Below are 23,477 nucleotides of genomic sequence, written 5' to 3'. Positions count from 1 at the left end.
ATTATCATGGAGACTTTCTGTATCTGAAGACTCTGCAGGGGATTATGGTGTCTGATATCTGGTTACGAGATCTTTCCTCTAGGAGACTTTGCCGGGGAACAGTGATGTCTGACCTTTGAATGTAAATGAGAATTCAGGAGGAATCCTGTAATTCTTGTATTTGCTTAAAATGCAACACACTCTTCTTTACTACAAAACATTACTGAGGAGGAGACATATCCTTCTATTGAATGGACAGAGAACAACAAGAGATTCCCTGTAGTTTCTGAATATCAACTTTCTTTACTCGCTGAGGGATGGAGACCTCTGTATTACTCCTGCTCGGGGAAATCAAAGCTTCCTTCTCATCCTCTGCTGGGGACATTGCTGATCCCGCCTTAATAAATTACTGGGGAAATACCTGTAGTAATCCCATAGGCCAAATCTGTAACTTAAAACCTGGATCAAAGTCTTCATGATCAATTAACCGGGGAGTCTTCATGATCAATTAAACCGGGGAGTCTTCATGATCAATTAAACTGGGGAGTCTTCATGATCAATTAACTGGGGAGTCTTCATGCCCCAAGTGAAGGGAATAAACTTCTTGAAATATTTCTTGCATGATCTCTTGAGGAAAACTAGGAAGCATAGCTGGGGATATCCAGAATCACAACCTCTGCTGGAGAAATATTACTGCCAAGACACCTGTGGAGATTTTTTCATCATATACATATAAGGATAGCAATATGAACATGTCTAGTTGGAATCACATGATTTCAGAATTATTGGGACCACATGTCTCAATCCTTTTATTGATGTCCACAAATCAAAATAAATGATCTTTATATTTTTCAAAAACTGTTTTTAATTTAAAACTTTTGTTTCAAAACATATCTGTCAAAGTAAAAGAACTTTCGTAAATTGAAATGAAAATTAAGAGTGCCAAGAAATATAGAAAGGCTCAAATTGATTTGATAGGATGGTAATCAGCCAACAGCGTGATTCCATAGATCTTTATAAATTGGAAAATGGTAATTTCGTGGAAAAAGGGTACGTTGAACTACAATGACATCATTCTCTCTTCCACTTTTGACCTGTATTGCAGCCTTAAGAAAGTTGGAGAACTGTTGAAAATATTCTGATACTTCAATGATCTTATCTCTGTTATGCAGTTACTTGCCTGAAATCCCTAACTTTTGCCTAGATTGCCCTTTCGGGTTTTCAATCTACCGGGATAATATTCTCTTTGTTTTTTTATGTCTCTAATTTCTGCTTGGACCGCCCTTTCAGGTTTTCAGTCCACCGAGACGCTCATTTTTGCCTAAGCCGCCCTTCCGGGTTTTCAACTTAGCGAGCTGTTCTTTTCATTTTTTAGGCGAAGTATTTCTTGACTGCATCTGTATTCACGGGACGTGGAAGCTCTTCACCATCCATGTTTGTAAGAATTAAAGCACCGCCTGAGAAGGCTTTCTTGACAACATAGGGTCCTTCATAGTTAGGAGTCCACTTGCCCCTAGAATCATTGTGAAATAGTATCATCTTCTTGAGCACAAGGTCACCCTCTTTGAATTCTCTCGGCTTAACCTTCCTATCAAATGCCTGCTTCATTCTCTTTTGATATAACTGTCCATGGCACAAGGCAGTCATTCTTTTTTCTTCAATCAAATTCAACTGATCGTATCTGCTTTGACACCATTCAGCCTCTGACAACTGAGTTTCCATTAGTATCCTCATTGATGGAATTTCAACCTCTATCGGTAACACAGCTTCCATACCGTATACAAGTGAAAATGGGGTTGCCCCAGTTGAAGTACGGACTGATGTTCTATATCCGTGTAGTGCAAAAGGCAGCATTTCATGCCAATCTTTGTAGGTAACAACCATCTTTTGAATGATCTTCTTGATATTCTTATTTGCAGCTTCAACTGCCCCATTCATCTTGGGACGGTAAGGAGAAGAGTTGTGATGCTCGATCCTGAAACTTTCACATAATTCATCCATCATTTTGTTGTTCAGATTGGAGCCATTGTCAGTGATGATCTTGTTTGGAATGCCATATCGGCAAATGAGATTATTTTTGATGAATCTGACCACCACTTGCTTTGTCACCTTTGCATACGAAGCTGCTTCCACCCATTTGGTGAAGTAATCAATTGCCACGAGAATGAAACGGTGTCCGTTGGAAGCTTTGGGTTCAATCATACCGATCATGTCAATGCCCCACATTGAGAATGGCCAAGGAGCAGAAATCACATTCAAAAAGGTTGGTGGTACATGAACCTTATCAGCGTAGATCTGACATTTGTGACACTTCTTTACAAATTTGCAGCAATCTGATTCCATGGTCAACCAATAGTAACCAGCTCTCAACATCTTTCTTGACATAGAGTGGCCGTTTGCATGAGTACCAAAGGACCCTTCGTGAACTTCTTTCATCAACATTTCTGCTTCCTTTTTGTCAACACATCTGAGTAAGACCATGTCATAATTCCTCTTATAGAGCACATTCTGATTAAGGAAGAAACTACCTGACAATCTTCTCAAAGTCTTTTTATCTTTTTCTGTTGCTCCAAGAGGATACTCCTGAGTCTGAAGGAAATGCTTGATATCGTGGTACCATGGTTTATCATCAAAACTGGCCTCAGCTGTAAACACATGTGCTGGTCTGTCAAGTCGCTTGATCACAATTCTGGGTACTTCGTTTGAAAAACCCACTTGATACATTGAAGACAACATAGCTAGAGCATCCGCCATATGATTCTCATCCCGAGGAATGTGATGCAATTCAACCTTGGTGAAGAAAGTCAACAATCGTCTTGCATAGTCTTTGTATGGGATCAAGCCAGGGTGGCGTGTTTCCCATTCTCCTTTGATCTGATTGATAACTAACGCTGAGTCACCATAAACAGTAAGATTTTTGATGCGGAGGTCAATGGCTTCTTCAAGACCCATGATACAGGCTTCATATTCAGCAATGTTGTTTGTACATTCAAAGCAAATTCTTGCCGTGAAAGGAATATGAGAACCTTCTGGAGTGATAATGACTGCACCTACTCCATGTCCATAAACGTTGGAAGCTCCATCAAATACTAAACCCCATTGAGAATCTGGTTCAGGTCCTTCTTCAGGAAGTGGCTCTTTACAATCTCTGGATTTTAGGAACATGACATCTTCATCAGGAAACTCATCCTCATTATCATCGTGATCTTCAACGGGTTGGTGAGCAAGGTACTCAGCCAACACACTGCTCTTGATAGCTTTCTGGGTATGATACTCAATGTCGTATTCTGATAACAGCATCTGCCATCTGGCAATCTTACCAGTGAGTGCAGGCTTCTCAAAAATGTACTTGATTGGATCCATTTTGGATATCAACCAAGTGGTGTGACTTAACATATACTGCCTCAATCTCTTAGCAGCCCAAGCCAATGCACAACATGTCTTCTCGAATAAGGAGTATCGTGATTCACAGTCAGTAAATTTCTTGCTTAAGTAGTAAATGGCATGCTCTTTCTTTCCAGTTTCGTCTTGTTGACCCAGAATACAGCCCATAGAATTCTCAAGCAATGTCAAATACATAACCAACGGTCTTCCAGCAACAGATGGTAACAAGATAGGAGGCTCCATGAGGTACTCTTTGATACTGTCAAATGCTTTCTGACAATCCTCTGTCCAAAAACAATTCTGACTCTTTCTCAACAATTTGAAGATAGGTTCACAAGTGGCAGTCATGTGAGAAATAAACCGGGATATGTAATTCAATCGTCCTAGAAAACCTCTCACTTGCCTTTCTGTTTTTGGTGCGGGCATCTCTTGGATAGCTTTTACTTTATCTGGATCAACTTCAATGCCTTTTTGGCTGACAATGAAGCCCAAGAGTTTACCTGACCTGACGCCAAATGTGCATTTGTTCGGATTGAGGCGAAGACGGAACTTCCTCAATCGTTGAAACAGCTTCAATAGATCTACTAAGTGACCTTCTTCTGAACGAGACTTCGCGATCATGTCATCCACATAAACCTCAATCTCTTTGTGCATCATGTCGTGAAAGAGCGTTGTCATGGCTCGCTGGTAAGTAGCACCTGCGTTCTTCAACCCAAACGGCATCACTTGATAACAGAATGTTCCCCATGGTGTTATGAATGTAGTTTTTTCCATGTCTTCGGGAGCCATTTTGATCTGGTTATACCCGGAGAATCCGTCCATGAAGGAGAATATGTCAAACTTTGCTGTATTGTCTACCAACATGTCAATGTGAGGCAGGGGGAAATCATCCTTTGGGCTTGCTCTATTTAAGTCACGATAGTCGACACACATTCGTACCTTCCCGTCCTTCTTAGGAACTGGCACAATATTTGCTATCCACTCTGGATACACTGAAGTGGCAAGACAACCAGCATCTATTTTCTTCAGAACTTCTTCTTTAATTTTGACGGCCATATCTGGATGTGTTCTTCTTAATTTCTGTTTGACCGGTGGACATTCTGGCTTCAAAGGTAGCTTGTGCTCTACGATGTCAGTGTCGAGACCAGGCATATCTTGATAAGACCAAGCAAACACATCTACATACTCTTTCAACAGGCTGATCAATTGCTCCTTGACCTATGGGGATAACAATGCTCCAATTTTGACTTCTTTCACATTTTCTTCCGAACCCAAGTTGACTGTTTCCAAAGGCTCCTTGTATGGCTGAATAGTGTCTTCTTCATTTTCAAGCTGGCGGGCGACCTCTTCTGGAATCTCATCCCACTCTTCCTCTTCAGCTTCGAATAGAGAATGTTCAAAGTTGGGAGAGGGCATGATGTCATTGTGTTCAACGAGTTTAAGTAACCTGTACAAACAATTGTTTTTAGAGGACTGACCATGACATGCAAAAATGTGTTCTTTTTAAGGTTTTTTTTTTTGTGTTACCATTTTCCGAAAAAGCTGAAAAGATAAAAGGACACAAGTGTATAGGAACACAAAAGATCTTTTTCATGGATAGTACGTTTTTGACAAAAGTGCCCATTTTAAATGCTTCGCGCTTTGGGCTAAAGCGGAAGATTTTTGAAAACTGAAAAGCTTAATTACTTTGATATGTGGACACAATGTGGGATGTCAACTGCGGTCCAGTTCTTCATAACTACTCCTGGTGTCACAAATCTGGGGCCTTCGTCTTCTGTCTTTCCCTCAAAAGTATCCTCCTCAACTGCTACCATGTTGATAAACCCACCGCTGTGAAAGATATCTTTGAAAGGTCGCACCACTGAAGTCTGCACTTGTTTTCCATCAACAAAGCCTAATCCTGCATGGTTAACGTTTTCTGGCAACTCTATCACCTTGCCCCACATTTCTGTAGGACCTGTCTTGACAATCTGCTGGGCGTCTTCGAATGACGCGATTGAACCTTCACTTTTCTTGTAATCATCGATGGTCAGGGCCTGAAATGGAGTTTGAACATCCGTTTCGTCTGCTTCTATCACACTAAACGATGAAAGGTGGATAATCAGCATATCCTGCTCCCCATTAACCGTCACTATTTGCCCATTCTTGAAAAATTTTAACTTCTGGTGTAACGTGGATGTAATGGCACCCGCCTCATGAATCCATGGGCGTCCAAGCAGACAGCTATAAGCTGGCACTATATCCATAACCTGGAAAGTGATCTGGAATACATGTGGTCCAATACCAATAGGCAAATCAACTTCTCCAATGACTGATTTTCTTGATCCATCGAACGCTTTCACAATAATTCCACTGTGCCGCATTTGCCCCCCTTTGTACTTTAGCTTCACCAAGGTAGACTTGGGCATGACATTCAGAGATGAACAGGTGTCAATTAGGATATTAGACAAAGAATCCCCTTGACAATTGGCTGAGATATGGAGAGCGAAGTTGTGATTCTTTCCTTCTTCTGGCAGTTCTTCATCACAAAAGCCTAAGCCATTGCACGAAGTGATGCTGCCTACAACATTGTTGAACTGCTCTACTGTTATATCCTGTTCTACAAAGGCTTGATCAAGCACCTTCAGTAGTGCTTCTCTGTGGACAGCTGAATTCAATAATAAGGACAGGATCGAGATTTTTGACGGTGTCTGTAGCAACTGATCTACCACTTTGTAGTCACTGAGCTTGATAATTCTAAGTAGTTCATCTGTTTCTTTATCAAGGGTTGAATTGCTTGTTTGCCCTTCTGCTTCTCTTGTCACTGGTACCACGACTACTGGATCTTTCTCAACATTTCTACTTGGGATAACCGGCGGAGCGAACACGCGGCCACTGCGCGTCATTCGGCTATTTGCTGCGATATTGGTAACTGAGGCTAAGGTTTTAATCACGACCTCTTTACCGTTCTCAATAATAGTTGCTGCATAGCGGTAGGGGACCGCTTTATCTGAAGTGTAAGGCATTGGGCCCGGAGGGCAAATCACCACTGGCTCCCTCGGATGATAATCTATCTCTACTTTCTCTGGAATGTTGAAGCAAGGAATGATGACATTCACCTCTTGTTCTTGTGATTCTGGAGAACTCACTTGTCTAGAAATCTGAATCAAACCCTGATCAAGGACGCCTTGCAAATCATCTTGAATCTTTCTACAACCTCTTGAATTGACTGAACATGTACCACAGATCTGGTGGTCATGTTGGAATAGACCATGAGCACATAAAACAGAATGAATTTCAACCAAAGACCGCCGAATCTCCTCTATCTTCGTAACACGTTGTTCATTGAGACAAACTTCTATATTGTTCACTGATGAAGGACCATGACTTGGCATTGAATTGTCCTTCACATTGGGACCCATGTTCTTGAAGGTCAGGATACCTGCTCTTGTCAACTTCTGTACTTCCAACTTTAAAGCAAAACAGTTGTCTAAGTCATGACCTGGAGCATTCTGATGAAAGGGACAAGATACCTCTGGCTTGTACCACCAAGGTAGCACTTCTGGTACAAGAGGTCGTGGTCGTGGTTGCACAAGGTTTTTAGTGATCAAAGCTGGATACAATTCTGCATATGACATTGGAATTGGATCAAAATTGGTTCTTCTTTGCTGCTGTGGTGGACGTTGTTGTAACTGATGTTGATGTTGTTGAGATTGATGTTGTTGCTGAAGTTGAGTATTCTGTTGGAAGCGGTTGGTACGCTGCTGAGGGTATTGGACTTGAACTGGAGCGGAAGTGATTACTAGAGTCACGGCTGCTATATGTTGGTGTTAGGAATGGTAAGGATAATTGATCCTTCTTGGATGATTATAGGACACATCATTAGTTTCTTGTTCCTTCTTTTTCATAAAACCGCCGTACCTCTTTGCCCCGCTTGAAGATGAACTTCCTTCTCTGACTAGACGCCCTTCTCGAACTGCTTCCTCTAAACGGACTCCCATGTTTACCATGTCAGTAAAGTCTGTAGGAGCGCTTGCAATCATCCTCTCGTAATAAAAAGTATCAAGAGTCTTTAAGAACACTTTCGTCATCTCCTTTTCTTCCATAGGTGGAACAACCTGTGCTGCAATTTCGCGCCACCTTTGCGCGTATTCACGGAATGTCTCCTTTTCTCTTTGTTGCATGGACCTCAACTGATCTCGGTCTGGCACATTATCCAGGTTGTATTTGTAATGTTTGATAAAGGCCTCGCCTAAATCGTTGAAAGTCTTGATCTGAGAACTGTCTATTCCCATATACCAGCGTAAAGCTGCACCGGTAAGGCTGTCTTGAAAACAATGAATGAGCATCCTTTGGTCGTTGGTGTACATTGACATCTTTCACACGTACATAACCAAATGGGTCTGTGGACAAGAACTTCCTTTGTACTTTTCAAATTCTGGTAGTTTAAATTTTGCTGGCATCCTTACGTCTGGAACCAAACACATATCATTTACATCTCTGCCAAACAATTCTTTCCCACGAAGAGCTTTTATCTCTTTTTGTAATTCCGCAAACTGATCCTGGAATTCATCCATTCTATCATTGAGACCAGGATCCTCACTTGGGGTAGGGCCGTGATAGACAGGTTCTCCTAGGTGAGGAGTATAGTGAACAACGGGAGGCACATTAGTGAAGACAGGAGCATTTGGTGGAACGAACTCTTGTTGATATCTATCTTGATTAAGATCCCTGGGTATTTCCCAAGGACGGGATGCTGTGATGGTAACAGAAGTGACTGGGACAGCGTTGATTTCTGAAGCGATGACTCTAGTGACGGGTGCTGCTGTTGTCTGATTCTGAATTTGAGGTTGATTCTGTGCCGAAGTCTGTCCTGAATTATGAACTTGAGCCCTAACCTGGGCTTCCTCTGCTTGTAGACGGGCGATTAACATTTGGTTGCGCATCTCTGCTGCCTGTGCTTGCGCCTAGATCTGTGCATCTTGTGCTTCGGCAACCTGAGCTTGTGCTGTTTGAAGTTGAGCAGCTTGGGCTGCTTGGTTTGCTATCAATGTCTCGACCATAGCAGAAAGGCGGTCAACCTGAGCTTTCAATTCTCGGTTCTCGTTATCTGTTATCTCCATTCTTCTTTTGTAGTTGGCTCTTGTGTTGTAATTATGCGTCAGCTTGAAATGGATCTGCTGGCGGGAAGCAACTATTAGAAGACTGGACCGAGACAGACAACCCGTATGCACGTGATGCATGGATATGCAAAATGAATGATTTTCCAAGGAACTCTAAGTGAAGGAAAAGATAGAATTGCAAACATTTTTTATAACAAAACAAAGTTATCAACCCAAAATACAACCAAGAAAACCATTTAAGGACATGTGTCATCAGGACGAGCATAAACAAGTAGGAGTTGTCCTTCAAGTCTCTCAATTCTTTCTTCATAGGCCTTCTGCATAAAAGCTTTCTCCTTCACCAAACTGTCTACAAGACCTTTCCATGCACCTGAGGACTGTGGAATCTGGGAGTAATCTGTTGTGCCTGAGGAAAATAAATCCTCTTGCACCCTTGGACGTTTACCTGCACGATCTTCTCCACTTTGCTCCTTTAACTGTCTCTGAAGTTCTTCATTTTCCATTTTGAGCACCTGGGCCTTATCCTTCCAAGCGTCTCTCTCTTTCTTGACCCTCTCCAAGGTGGCTTGGAGTTCTTCTTCGTCATCTAGCGGAAGGTAGGGGGTCTTCAACGGAGCGGGTTTGATAGGATCATGATGTGGGTATGGCATTTTCAACTGTATAGCTCTGGCTCTGATCCACTGGAGGTACGACTCATAGGAGGTACAATCTTTCTTACCCAATTCAAGTCTCCCTTTGCGACAAACACGATGCCAAGCTCTTACTACTCTCTCTTTCATGGTAGGGTCCTCCTCGTTATCCCCCAAGAAAATACCTTCTAAAAGAATGTTAGGAGGCTTGTCCTTCATAGGGTAACCGAGTTGTCTCCTAGCAAGTACTGGATTATAAGAAATGATTCCCTTTGTGCCCATGAGGGGCACATTGGGGAACTCCCCGCAACTATCAATGATCTTCACATCGTCTAAAACTCTACTATACCATGCAATATCTGACTGGGTAAGAGACATAATCCTCTGTGACCACTGAAGTCCTGACTTGCGATCCCAAAAAGTAGCTGACTTAGGAAGATGAGAGACAAACCATTTGTAGAGTAACGGTATACATCAGACTATGGTTCCTCCTCCTTTCAAAGTACGGTAATGGATGGAATGATAGGTGTCTCCGAGCAAAGTTGGAACAAGATTACCACTTAGGAAGATGCGTATAGCATATGAATCCACAAAACCTTCAATATTAGGAAATAGTAACAAACCGTAGATCAACAAGGCGAACAGATGCTCCACAATAATATCATAACCTTGACTGGAAAAATAAGAAACCTTCCCCATTAAGAACTTGACAGTGAAACCTGGAAGTCCTCCTTTGGTGGTGAAGTTATTCTTGAATTCTGACTTCTTCATGTACAACACTTTTGCAAGAGAACTGTGCTCGGGTAACTTTTCTGAACTAGAGAAAGGTACTGTATCAGCAACTGGGATGTGAAGCAATTGGGCATACTCTTCCAATGTAGGCATGAGTTGATAGTCTGGGAATGTGAAACAGTGATAGACTGGATCATAGAACTGTACTAATGTCTGCAATAACCCTTCTTCCATCCTAAGTGTCAATAAAGATATAAGTGCCCCATATCTGTCTCTGAAACCAATAGGATCTGCGATCGAAGAAACTAGTTTCTTTAGTTCATCTATCTTTGGATTGATGAGATTGTACTTTTTCACACTTCTCCGTCCAAAATCCATGTTTCCTGCAATATTTGCAATCCTCACTTTAAGTTCCTTGGAAAAAGGTTGAAATGATGGGAATGAATGCATGTCATGCATGAATGCAACAAACACAAACATGGTCAAACAATACAAGGCTCAAAGTTCATTACCAGCATGGAGTTTAGGACAAAGCCCCAAGATAAGTTCTAAGGTTCACCTGCCAAACGGGTTCTAAAAGTTCCCAAGATTATGGATCCTTCTTCGGATAATACCGGGTTAAGCAACTGCTCGCTTTCCAATATTATTCTCAAAAGAATCTCGCTTGAGTGTGATATCGCGTATCAACCAAACCAGACTTTTGGTCCGAAGTGGTCACCGCATCACATCCTAAGTAAGGCCAAGATGGGGTAAAGGTAAACTAAGGTCCTTGGCTTCACGGGCCCGTCGAAAGCAGCAATGCCTCACAAATGACTTGTTTAGCACTATCACCCTCAAAGAGGCCTCCACCAAGCGGACAAAGGCTCAAGTCAACTCGGTAAGGATTGTCTCCTATCAAGTCAACCTGCATTATAATCCATCCTATCTCAAATGTGCCCCAAATCCGGGTATAGGATTTATCACAAGTATCCCCCAAAACCCAAAATAACAAACATTACAAACAATACAATTTAGCAAATATTCACAAAGCAAACATATAAACAAGCAAAGATAGGCTAAACCCTCAAATAAGTTTAATCATGTAACTCCCCAGCAGAGTCGCCATTCTGTCGCGGCGGGATTTTTCACGAGATTAAGTATTGATTGAACTTAACCCGTTTGAAAAATATTTTAAATGCAAGAGTCGCCACCGTCTTTTATTTTATCCAAAAAGAGGAAGGGAAAAATAACGATAAATCCCTTTAGAGTTACGAGTTCGGGGGTTGGTTATGCAAAGGGAAGGTATTAGCACCCTCTACATCTGTGGTACTCCACAGGAACCTTTTTGCTTATGTTTATGTGAATGCTTTGCTTTTTTCGCTTTGATCGTTTGATTGGGGAGATGAGAAAAGAACTTGATTTTATTGTTTTTGGACTCGATAAAGTCGTAGACTTCATGCCTACGTATCTCCAAGGCGCAATGGAGAAATCAGAATCCACGTAGTTCTCCCAAAAGAAAAGGGGAAAGTCTGTTTTGTTGATTTTAGATTGGCGTGTCTTGCCATCTCTTGCTCGACCTAGGCGGGAGGCTTCGAGACTGACACGTCCTTTTGAAAATGTTTTTAAACTGAAAAGCCAAAGCTGGCAAAAGATTTGAATGAGCCTAAACCCTGAAACAATAAATAAATGGGCTCATTATAAGGAAGCCCAAGAGTAAGCTTGTGAGTGTGTGAAAAAGGGTTTCTTAAACGGCGACCGTTGGAATCGCATCGGGTTTCTCTTTTTTGGATTTTTCGATTTTTTAACATAAAACGTGAACAATACGATTAAACACACAATACAGAACATAAAAAATGCGAGAAAGTAAATTATTACAACACAGTTAGCTATGAATAGTTAGTATTACGAATAGTTAGTGGAGTTAATCGAGCTGAAACTGAAACGAAACGGTTAGTAACAACATAAACAAATATAAAAAAAACAATATAAACATTTACTTTAGACAAAATAAACATTTGATATAAATAAACATTTAATTAAAATAAACATTTAAACAAATAATTAATTTAACTAACATTTAAATAAAACATATATGCAAAATAATAATAAAAGATAAACAATATTTAGTAAACAAAAGTAATATATATATATATATATATATATATATATATATATATATATATATATATATATATATATATATATATATATATATTTATATTTTAGATAATAAATATATAGTAGACAAAAATAATATATATGTACATTTAGACAAATAATATATAATAGACAAAAATAATATATATATATATATATATATATATATATATATATATATATATATATATATATATATAGAGAGAGAGAGAGAGAGAGATAAATAATATATTAAAACACATGTCGGCAAGCCGGAAATTTGCCGATTTCAGAGATAAGTGAAGAATATTACCTTGTGTGAAGAGGATGAACTTCTGATCGTCCAAATGATCGACCGAAAGCTGGAAACCGTCACCGACGCAGTGCTGGCTGCCTTCGTGAGTACCTGACTTCAACGTCGCTTTTGATCGGTGAAACGACGCCGGAATGAAATGAACCTTGGATATTTGTGACCTGGACTCAACGAACTTCAAAGATATGAAATCGGTTTTGTGTTTCGGTGAATAATCGGGACGATTTTTGGTTACCGAAAATGAAGAACAAATGAAATACGGTAATAAATAAACATTTGATATAAATAAACATTTAATTAAAATAAACATTTAAACAAATAATTAATTTAACTAACATTTAAATAAAACATATATGCAAAATAATAATAAAAGATAAACAATATTTAGTAAACAAAAGTAATATATATATATATATATATATATATATATATATATATATATATATATATATTTTAGACAATAAATATATAGTAGACAAAAATAATATATATGTACATTTAGACAAATAATATATAATAGACAAAAATAATATATATATATATATATATATATATATATATATATATATATATATATATATATATAGATAAATAATATATTAAAACACATGTCGGCAAGCCGGAACTTTGCCGATTTCAGAGATAAGTGAAGAATATTACCTTGTGTGAAGAGGATGAACTTCTGATCGTCCAAATGATCGACCGAAAGCTGGAAACCGTCACCGACGCAGTGCTGGCTGCCTTCGTGAGTACCTGACTTCAACGTCGCTTTTGATCGGTGAAACGACGCCGGAATGAAATGAACCTTGGATATTTGTGACCTGGACTCAACGAACTTCAAAGATATGAAATCAGTTTTGTGTTTCGGTGAATAATCGAGACGATTTTGGGTTACCGAAAATGAAGAACAAATGAAATACGGTAATGCTTTTGGAAAAATATTTCTTTTCAATTCTCTGTTTCTCTCACCACACGTTTTTTCCTTACTGATCCACCTCTCTTCTTTTTTCTTACTAACCACATCTATATATATATATATATATTTAGATTACTTAAACAATAAGAAACCTAAAAAATATCTAACATAAATTAATAATATATATTTAGATTACTTAAACAATAAGAAACCTAAAAAATATCTAACATAAATTAATAATATGTATTTAGATTACTTAAACAATAAGAAACCTAAAAAATATCTAACATAAATTAATAATATATATTTAGATTACTTAAACAATAAGAAACCTAAAAAATATCTAACATAAATTAATAATATAATTTATATATTATATAATAATAATAATAATAAACTAATATAATATTAATCCTAATTAAATAAACTAATTAACAACTAAACACAATTAATATTAAGCACAAATAATATTAAACGGCACACGATTAAAATACGATAAAATCGAGCGACACGAACGCGATAAAAACGATGACAATTTGCACAGCAAAACAGACAAATTGATAAAACCAATAAACCAGTAAACCGGTAAACCAGTAAAATCAACAACACGACTCAAACAGACTCGATTAAATCACACGGCACAACACGTAATTAAATAAACAACCCTAGGCAATAATAAAATCAACACGAGATCACGAAAACACTGACAAACACAATCACAAATAATCGGACAATACGAAAACTCTAATATATTCGAAATACAGTCAAAATACCGACAAACAAACAATTAAATAGATAAAAATGCACAAAACCTAATCGAAGCGATGCCACGCACAACAGAGATAAGCGAGATAAATACGAGGCAACGATATCGGCCAGGTTTTGCTAAAACAATGAAATACAACACGGTAAGCAACGAAAACACACAAAACCTAATCAAACCAGTTGTCACGCGAAGTTTAAGAAATTGAGATGAATACGAGACAACGAGATTAATCAAGATGTGGTCAACAAAGCCAAAGTCAAATTTTGGGGTGCGACAGATTCGGCCGTAGGTTTTGAAGGTTTTGAGTATCTGAGCCTACTTGATGAATACTCTGGCTACAATCAGATTCTCATTGCCGAAGAAGATGTCCCCAAGACAGCTGTTGTACCTCAAAAAAAATGTGAGAGAACACGACTTAGCGAAGCGCAATCGCACGCTCGTAATGATGGACTGAACAGAGTCGCCACCAAACTTTATTTATTCCTCAAAAGGAAAGGGGAAATATCGATAAAACCTCAAGAAAGAACGACAATGATTATGGTCGTTGCAACCAAATCAGGGTTCGTGAGTCGATTACGCAAGGGGAAGGTATTAGCACCCCTCATGTCCGTTGTACTCAACGGGAACCGTTAGGTTAGTTGTGCGCGTTAGTGTTAGTTTGAAGTGTTAGGCTTCTCAAGTTAATAGGTGGGAAAGAAAGAATAGAAAAGAGAAAAAAGTTTGGATTTTCAACAAAGGAGACTAAACCTAAGTTTTTTATTAATGGGCCTGACAAGATTTACGAATCCTGCTCCTACGTATCTCCAGGTGCAATAGAGAACTCAAGGCTTACGTAGTTCTGGGTAGAAAAATGCTTGTTTGTTGGTCGATTTTAGTGAAAGCTACTTTGTGTCAATCGATGAAAACATTGTTGGACTACCCAAAACAAGTGGAGAAGGGGACGTTTGCATCACGACCGAATGGATTTACAAATCAACATTTGCAGGCAACGTCGCAAGCTTACTCACACGTTCAAGTGGACGAAACATTGCTTTGCATCATCTTGAAACAAAATACCTTTCGTTTGAGAAAGGGTTTAAGGGTCAATCGCACAGAGGCGTAAAAAAGTTTGATTGGATTGAATGTGTTTTGAGTAATGGCGAGAACTTGGATGGGCGAGATATCCATCTCGAATCCTAGCCCCAGGAGTGCGTGGTATCCACCATGTTCCATTTCCACCTTATTTGCGAAAAGGTTTGATATATTTTTGTGTTTTTGAGATTTAATTGAAAAAAGGGTTTGACAAAACCGTGTTGACCATCCTGAATGACGACGAGAGCTAAGATGGGCGAGATATCCATCTCGAATCTTAGTCTCAGAAGTGCATGGTATCCATCACGTTCAATTTCCATCTTTATTGAAAAGTGTTAAATAGGAATTAAGTATTTTTGAGTTTTTATTGTGAAAATGGTTTGACGTTGGATCAAGCATTTGATGAGCGATTGAGAAAGATTTGAATGACATGGTTTGAAAGAAATGGAATGGATTGATTTGTTTATTGAGAAAATACTCGACGTTGGATTGAGTCATTGTTTTTTATCTTTGTGAAAAGAAATTGATTTTATTCTTGGGTTAGTAGCTAGCTAAACAGTCAAGCAAATAAAGAAATAACAGTAAAATTATTATACATCATGGGAGTGAGGATTCAAGATAATGAAACAATTAAATCGGGCCCAATCAACAAGCAAGCAATGTATGAGTGTAGGTGAAAGAGGATGGTTTCATTGTAAGAAGATCCAAGAGTAGGCCATGTGAAGAAAATAATAAATACATAAATTATATTTACAACACAATCAAAGATTAAATCAAAAGAAATAAAATTGAAATGGGCGCGGATTAAAATCAGGATGCGAGAATACGAATCAAAGTCATATAACACAAATACTTGCAAGGCAAGATGAAATAGAGAAGCAAACAAAACCCTAGGTGATGTGCTCAAAGCCGGTTTATGCATATTGACAACAACCAAAATGTCGTATGTGATGGATCAAAATGCAACAAAATACTATCAATATATCAAAAATTTTGCGGCGTAACGGTATGAAATTACCGAATCCATGGATTAGAAATCCAATTTATCGCAATGGAAATAAAAATAGCAACCAAATATACTAATTTACAAAAATAAAATGAGGTGCAATTGGTAAGACAAGGGCGTAAGAGTTGGTGGGCTTAAAGATAAAAAAATGCAATGGCCCAAAAAAAACCAAATATAATTCAAAAACTAAAGATAATGACAATGAATTGATTAAGAATAAAAAAAGAAACATAATAATAATAAGAAAACAGAGGACATCGATTAAGTGCCTGCTTTTTTTTCATTTTCATTTTTTTAAAAAGTTAACATGTAACCAAACCAAATTATGACACATGGCGTACTATTAAGAATAGCATATGAAATACCAAAACCTATCTCTCTCACTCGTGATGATAGTCTGTCCAAAAGGGATGAAAAGAAAACCCAAAAAAATCCTATTATTTCTTATGTAAACAAAAATGCAGACCATTATAAAACCAAAAGTTCCTATAACCATGGATGAACCAACAATGAAGCCTTGAAACTCATGTGAGCCTGGGAATAATTGAATGTATTAAAAAAATCCAATTTCAAACAACACCTTAATTCCAACGTTCATTCTATATGACTAACTTCAACAATTTTTTACAATATATACATAATACCTTTTATACATCATAGACCAAAAGCAATGACTATGGTGCATTTAAACAAAGTTTCCAAGCCACTTTACTGATATAAATTCTTACTCGAAGAACACTGTAAATTTCAGCATAAAATAAACATATAACAAACAATAACAATGCAAATCATGAACATACAAACATATACTCTATTCAAATAACAACAAGGTCCATCTTCCTCACATAAATCCAAATTAAAAAAAACATATGAAAGTGTAACAAATTCTTCAATCCAAATCACAAACCTTCATCTTCTTTATACAAAAAAAACACAACATTCAAAACAAAACATGACAACTTCAAAAATTATGACACAAAATGGATACCTTGCGTTTGCGTTTTCGATAATCTTTAGAACGTGATTTTGGCGATGTGAGGGCTGAATGAGCTTACGGTCGGTTTGTTGCGTACCACCTTTTGGTCGATGTGTTTCAACGAGGAGAAACCGACGATGATGTAAGCTCGTGTGAGGTCAAGAACTTTGATGAAGAGTGAGGATGATACAATTGCATATCGTGAGTTTTTTCGGTAATATGCTTGGTTAGTCTTAGGATCCGACGAAGTGGTTGGCCGAAGATGAAATGAGAGGTGCAAAGTCGGAAGGGAGTATCACAGTTGGTGTTCACGGTGAGTCACGATAAAGGTTGGTCTAAGTTGTTTTTGTTTAGAGTGGGTTATTGTGGTTTTGTTATGGTGAGCAAGGTGACAGTGGAGTGTGGATTTGGTGGTTGAAGTCCTTTTTTATTTGTATGAAGAGTGGCTTTCATGGAGACTTTCCGTCGCCGACGGAGAGAGCTACTAGTCAGTGGATGGATATTCTTTGTTTGTGAATGGAAAAAGATAGGTATTACAAAATGCTTTTTTGTGTGTTTGTTTTCTCCTTTCAAAAAGATGAGAGACCACCACTTTATCAGCTGAGAGAAAGGATCCTCCAAATTCGTGGTCCTTTTTCCATCAAGGTGGTGCGTGAGAAGGATCCCTGATGGTTATCCATTCACCATCATTCAAACATTGCATGTAGTCCCATAAAAGAAACGTTACTTCCTACCATTTTAGTAGACCCACTCTCCCCTTGCTAGTTGTCACTTGGTGGTGTAATTTTGAAAAGAAAATATCCACTTAAATCTTACAGTTAGCCACGTGGAGAAGATTCATTGGATAAAATTCTTTTTTTACTTTTATTTTTAGAGAGAGAGAGAGAGTAACGGGTAGATCCAGAAATATGTGGAAGGGGTATCCAATGACTCTTTATAAACTGTCAAAATGTGGATAGTCCTTCCACTTTTAAAAATTTCTTTGTTTTGAAGTAATTATTATTATTGCTAAAGAAAAAAATATGCTTATTAAAAATTCTAATTCAATTTCAAACTAAATAATAGAAAAAAATCTAATTAATTAATTTGGATAAAGAAACAAAAATAAAATGATTGATTATAGATAAAAGTTGGGTATCAAAGTGCCCAGAAATTTAAGGCGAATGCATTAAAATGATCAGTGCAAAATAAACTTATTGGAAAAATACAACGTTTCTTTTAATTCTGAAATAAATTTTTACTGGTTAAACAGGCTCGAGCTGATCAAAAAGTGGCCGAAAAATTAGCTGGAAAATAAATCGATCAACCAGATTAAACTACGCAAAACGTAGATTAATAAAGCTGATGTCTGGAAGCTTGATCTTAAAAATTTTCGCCTGTTGATTTAACGCACATCTGGCGATTAATTCAACCAGTTTGGCTGTAGATTCAAAAATAATTATTTTGACTGATATTCTAGGCACTATGCGGTATGGCATGTGTGGTATGCTATGTAGAGATGCAATAGCTATGATGAATGTATTGAATCGATGATTCAGGGTCAAGGTTGGGGTGTGACAGTTGCCCCTATTTAAGTATCTTCAACTACAGAATATGAAGCAGGGCACTCTTCATATGATCATAGTAGGAGATAGTTAAATACTAAGAATACCCGGATTTTGATCCTGAAATGAAAATGATATGATATGATATGATATGATATGATACAAGACTCTCTTCTTGTGTGATCTTTATCTGTTAGGGATATGATGAATCATAATAGCAGATTTTATGTAGGACAAACAAATATGTGGGGAATGGTAAACACCAAATTATTGGTGGGCCACCAGAAACAAACAAGAGGTTAGAAACAAACTCGTTGAGGATAACAACCATGTTGGAGAGTCAGACACACTGGGGAGTACTCAAAGTGAAAATTGACAAACGACACTTAGAATACAAGAGATTTTGTCAGCAAGTTCACACATGACTCGACGACAACTTGAATTCTTTAAGAAAGTTCCAATAACATGTTCATACATGACTTAGAAACACTGGAATATCAAGGAAAGTTTAAACAACAGGTTCATAAATGACCTGCCAATTGGAGGTTTCAGAGAAAAATTCGGCAACAGGTTCAGACATGACCTGACTACAGTGAAATATCCAAAGAAAAAGGTTCAATAAAATAGGTTCAGACATGACCTGACTACACCTTATAATTGGACTTGAGAGCTTGACCAACAGGTTCATACATGACCTAAAACCGTTTTAACAATCATATAAAATTAGTCAACAGGTTCATACATGATCTGACGACCGGTGGAATAAAAAGGTTCCATCTACAAGTTCAAACATGACTTGTCAAAACTGGAAAAAAGTAAATAAATTTTCAGCAATAAGTTCATACATGACCTGAAAATGCTGGGGAATATCAAAAGTTCTGACAGCAGGTTCAGACATGACCTGACGATATTAGAAAATTCAAAGAGAGTATATCAACAGGTTCATACATGACCTGATGACAACCTGAACATTCTGGACAAATCCAGAGATTTCTCACAAGAAAATCAGCCGAACTTAGAATTTCCTTATAACGAAAGAGTCAACGACAACTTTTCAGGAAACACCAGGACAAATAAGACAGAAAGCTATATGTAGGTGCCAATAACAATTGGACTTATAAATAAATGCTGGTTACAACCAGACTCAAACGGATTGGTTCCAGTCACAACAGGACTTCAAGGGCGTTGGTGACGACCAGACTTAAAGATACTGGTAACAACTGGACTTGTAAACCGGATGCCAGTCACAACTGGACTTAATAGGTAAATGCCAATAACAATTGGACTTGCAAACCAATGGTGGTGATAACCAGACTTAACATACTATTTACAAATGGGTCTTAACATAGCGCCAGTTACAGCTGTGCTTGAGATACCAATTACAATTGGATAAGATGTCGGTGATAACCAGACTTTAAAAAGATATCAGTTACAACTGGACTTCAAAATTTGAGCTCCAGTTACAACTGGACTTGACGGGTAATGCCAATAACAATTGGACTTGCAAACAAATGCTGGTTACGACCAGACTTACAGGTACCAATTACCATTGGGTTTTGAAAACAAGATGCCAGTTATAACTGTACATGAGAGGTAATGCCAATAACAATTGGACTTGCAAACAATGCTGGTTACAACCAGACTTTAAAAGGTACCAGTTACAATTGGATTTGGAAATGGGATGCCAGTTACAACTGGACTTGACAAAAGATGTTGGTGACAACCAGATTTAAAGAGATACCAGTTATAACTAGATTTGATCAAAGACACTGGTAAGAACCAGACTTAACAAACAACGCCAGTAACAACTGGACTTAGAGGTCAAGGGATACAATCAACAATGAGACCTGAGATTATGAAAATGAGCACGAAGTATACTTCGGGCTAGGCATGGTTTTTATTTGGCTTATATGCATGATGTATGAATGATCATGATATGCAAATGCTGACAATATGCAGACTGGATATTTAGAGAAGGCTTTAATGGAGATACTGAATCCTCAACACCAACAACTCAATCAAAGGAGTGACTATAAATGCATCAAATGAGGATCCATCAAGCTGAACAGTTACAACTGGCCCAGTAATCCTTTCGGAGAATGATAAATTCGTGCTCTCTGGAGATATATGTTGATTATCCAGAAGAAGTCTTGCAACTTGAGACATACGGGGAAAGACGAAAGATTTCCTTTTAATATCTCCACATGTCAAAGCAAAAATCGTGTTTCTCAATATGTTGAAAAAATATTTTAAGTTCAAAATTTCATTATTAACAAATAAATGGCATTTTGCATAACAAAGAAAATCAGAGAAAAATAACAAACGATAGAAATTGATAGGCAAACTTGTATTTATTGAAGAATGGTAGCACACAAATGGTGTAGCTCCATGGAACGTTACAAATTTAGAAAATGGCAACGGGAAAAGGCTTACATTGAATCACAGTGACTACTACTATCCCTAATAACAATGACTCCACGAGACTTCGCTTCTGAAGGGAGTAACTGGATTGATCTTCCATCTTTGGGTCTTCTGTGTTGATTAGTGACGACTGATGCAGTCTACGCCTTTTGTCCCTAATTTTTGCCTGGATCGCCCTTTCGGGTTTTCAATCCACTGGGACGCTCTTTTTTTCCTAAGTCGCCCTTTCGGGTTTTCAACTTAGCGAGCTACCATTTTTTTATTATTATCCCTAACTTTTTCCTGGACCACCCTTTCGGGTTTTCAGTCCACCAGGATACCCATTTTTGCTTAAGTCTCCCTTTCATCTTTTCGACTTAGAGGGTTTTTGTTAGGCATAGTATCTTTTGATTGCATTAGAGTTCACAGGGTGAATGAACTCTTCTCTATCCATAGTTGTGAGAAATAGAGCGCCTCTAGAGTATGCTCTCTTTACAACGTATGGGCCTTCATAGTTGGGAGTCCACTTTCCACGCGAATCTTTGTGTATTGGCAAGATCTTCTTGAGCACGAGATCCCCTTCCTTGAACTCTCGAGGACGGACCTTCTTGTCAAAAGCTTTCTTAATTCGTTGTTGGTACAATTGTCCATGACACAGAGCAGTCATACGCTTCTCATCAATAAGGTTAAGCTAATCATAACTGTTCTGGATCCATTCAGCTTCATCTAGCTTGGCCTCCATCAATATTCTCATTGAAGGTATCTCTACTTCGACTGGGAGAACCGCTTCCATCCCATAGATCAAGGAGAATGTGGTTTCCCCTGTTGAAGTGCGGATTGAGGTCCAGTATCCATGCAATACAAAGGGTAGTATCTCGTGCCAGTCTTTGTAGGTTTTCACCATTTTGGCAGGATTTTCTTAATGTTTTTGTTGGCAGCTTCAACAACACCGTTCATCTTTGGACGATATGGAGAAGAATTATGGTGGTCAATCTTGACACTCTCACATAATTTTGTCATTGTCTTGTTGTTTAAGTTTGAACCGTTGTGGGTAACGATCTTGCTTGGGATTCCATAGCGGCAGATAATATCCTTCTTGATAAAACGAGCGACCACATGCCTCGTCACATTGGTGTAGGAAGCAGCCTCCACCCATTTAGTAAAGTGATCGATGGCAACCAGGATGAAGTGATGACTGTTGGAAGCCTTATGCTCTATAGCACCAATCATGTCGATGCTCCACATTGAGAAGGGCCAAGGCGATGTCAAAATGTTCAGCAGTATTGGCGGTACATGCACTTTATCAACATAAATCTGACATTTATGACATTTTCTAGTATAGCTGAAACAATCGGGCTCCATGGTCAACCAATAATAACCAGCTCTCAAAATCTTCTTGGCCATGGCATGCCCATTAATATGGGTTCCAAAGGATCCTTCACGAATCTCCTCAATTAAGATGTCTGCTTTGTGTCTATCCACGCATCTGAGCAGAACTATGTCATGGTTTCTCTTGTAAAGCACATCATTGCTCAAAAAGAATTTGGACGATAACCTCCTCAAAGTTTTCTTATCCAACAATGTAGCATCTTCTGGATACTCTTGACTTAGAAGATAACGCTTGATGTCATGAAACCATGGTTTACCATCAGTTTCTTCTTCAATTAGTTGATAGTAGGCAGGCTCATCTCTTCGCTCTATTCGAATAACTGGAGTTTCATTATGGAATCTGACTTGGTACATTGCTGCTAAGGTTACCAAAGCGTCAACCACTTGATTTTCTACTCTTGGGATGTGATGGAAAGTGATATCATTAAAGTATTCAATCAGTTTTACAACATGAGCACGATAAGGGATTAACTTCGCATCACGGGTATCCCATTCACCTTTGGCCTGATAGATCACCAAGGCTAAATCTCCATACACATCAAGGATATTGATTCGGAGATCAATTGCGGCTTCAATACCAAGGATACAAGCTTCATACTCTGCGACATTATTCGTACAATCAAAGCACAACCTTGTTGTGAAAGGGGTAAAGCCACCATTTGGATTCATCAAAACAACTCCCATACCATGACCGCTGTAATTGGAGGAACCATCAAACGCGAGCTTCCATCGAGATCCTGGGCCTGGTCCTTCATTTGGGCCTGGGATCTCACAATCCTTTATCACCATTATATTCTCATCAGGGAAATCAAACTTCAATGGCTGATAGTCTTCAACTGGTTGGTGAGTGAGATACTCTGCTAAAACAGTTCCCTTGATTGCTTTATGGGTTACGTACTGGATGTCGTATTTCGGCAAGAGCATATGCCAACGGGTAAGTCTTCCAGTTAAGGCAGGTTTCTCAAAGATATACTTTATTGGATCCATTTTCGAGATCAACAAAGTAGTATGACAAATCATATACTGCCTTAAACGACGAGCGGCCCATGCTAGCGCGCAACAAGTCTTCTCCAAAAGCGAATATCGACTTTCACAATCAGTAAACTTTTTACTCAGATAGTAAATAACATATTCTTTCCGACCAGTTTCGTCATG

General features: G+C 38.4%; 4 protein-coding genes across 4 annotated transcripts; all 4 read right to left on the bottom strand.

Annotated features, from left to right (window-relative positions):
* Window positions 1-1,362: 1,362 nt before the first annotated feature.
* Window positions 1,363-4,296, bottom strand: LOC127083690 (uncharacterized; the record flags this gene model as incomplete). The annotated part of the gene is made up of 1 exon (XM_051024020.1): window positions 1,363-4,296. A coding segment is annotated over exon 1 (2,934 nt), but the record flags the coding sequence as incomplete, so codon positions are not given.
* An 867-nt stretch (window positions 4,297-5,163) lies between these two features.
* Window positions 5,164-6,764, bottom strand: LOC127080092 (uncharacterized). Its single transcript, XM_051020421.1, has 2 exons — window positions 5,298-6,764; window positions 5,164-5,193 (listed from the first exon to the last, which is right to left on the bottom strand). The coding sequence occupies exons 1-2, from the start codon at window positions 6,762-6,764 to the stop codon at window positions 5,164-5,166; spliced, it is 1,497 nt and encodes a 498-aa protein (XP_050876378.1).
* Window positions 6,765-8,617: 1,853 nt separating this feature from the next.
* LOC127083689 (uncharacterized) lies at window positions 8,618-12,506 on the bottom strand. Its single transcript, XM_051024019.1, has 2 exons — window positions 12,255-12,506; window positions 8,618-10,209 (listed from the first exon to the last, which is right to left on the bottom strand). The coding sequence occupies exon 2, from the start codon at window positions 10,202-10,204 to the stop codon at window positions 9,569-9,571; it is 636 nt and encodes a 211-aa protein (XP_050879976.1). The 5' UTR covers window positions 10,205-10,209; window positions 12,255-12,506; the 3' UTR covers window positions 8,618-9,568.
* A 6,671-nt stretch (window positions 12,507-19,177) lies between these two features.
* Window positions 19,178-23,111, bottom strand: LOC127080091 (uncharacterized). The gene is made up of 4 exons (XM_051020420.1): window positions 23,009-23,111; window positions 22,580-22,921; window positions 19,325-19,338; window positions 19,178-19,228 (listed from the first exon to the last, which is right to left on the bottom strand). Exons 1-4 carry the CDS (start codon window positions 23,109-23,111, stop codon window positions 19,178-19,180), a joined length of 510 nt encoding a protein of 169 aa, XP_050876377.1.
* Window positions 23,112-23,477: the final 366 nt, after the last annotated feature.

The sequence above is a fragment of the Lathyrus oleraceus genome, chromosome 5 (assembly GCF_024323335.1).
Source record: "Lathyrus oleraceus cultivar Zhongwan6 chromosome 5, CAAS_Psat_ZW6_1.0, whole genome shotgun sequence".
NCBI lineage: Eukaryota > Viridiplantae > Streptophyta > Magnoliopsida > Fabales > Fabaceae > Lathyrus > Lathyrus oleraceus.
Note: the sequence above shows the minus strand (reverse complement) of the source record. Positions and strands in the feature narration are given on the sequence as shown.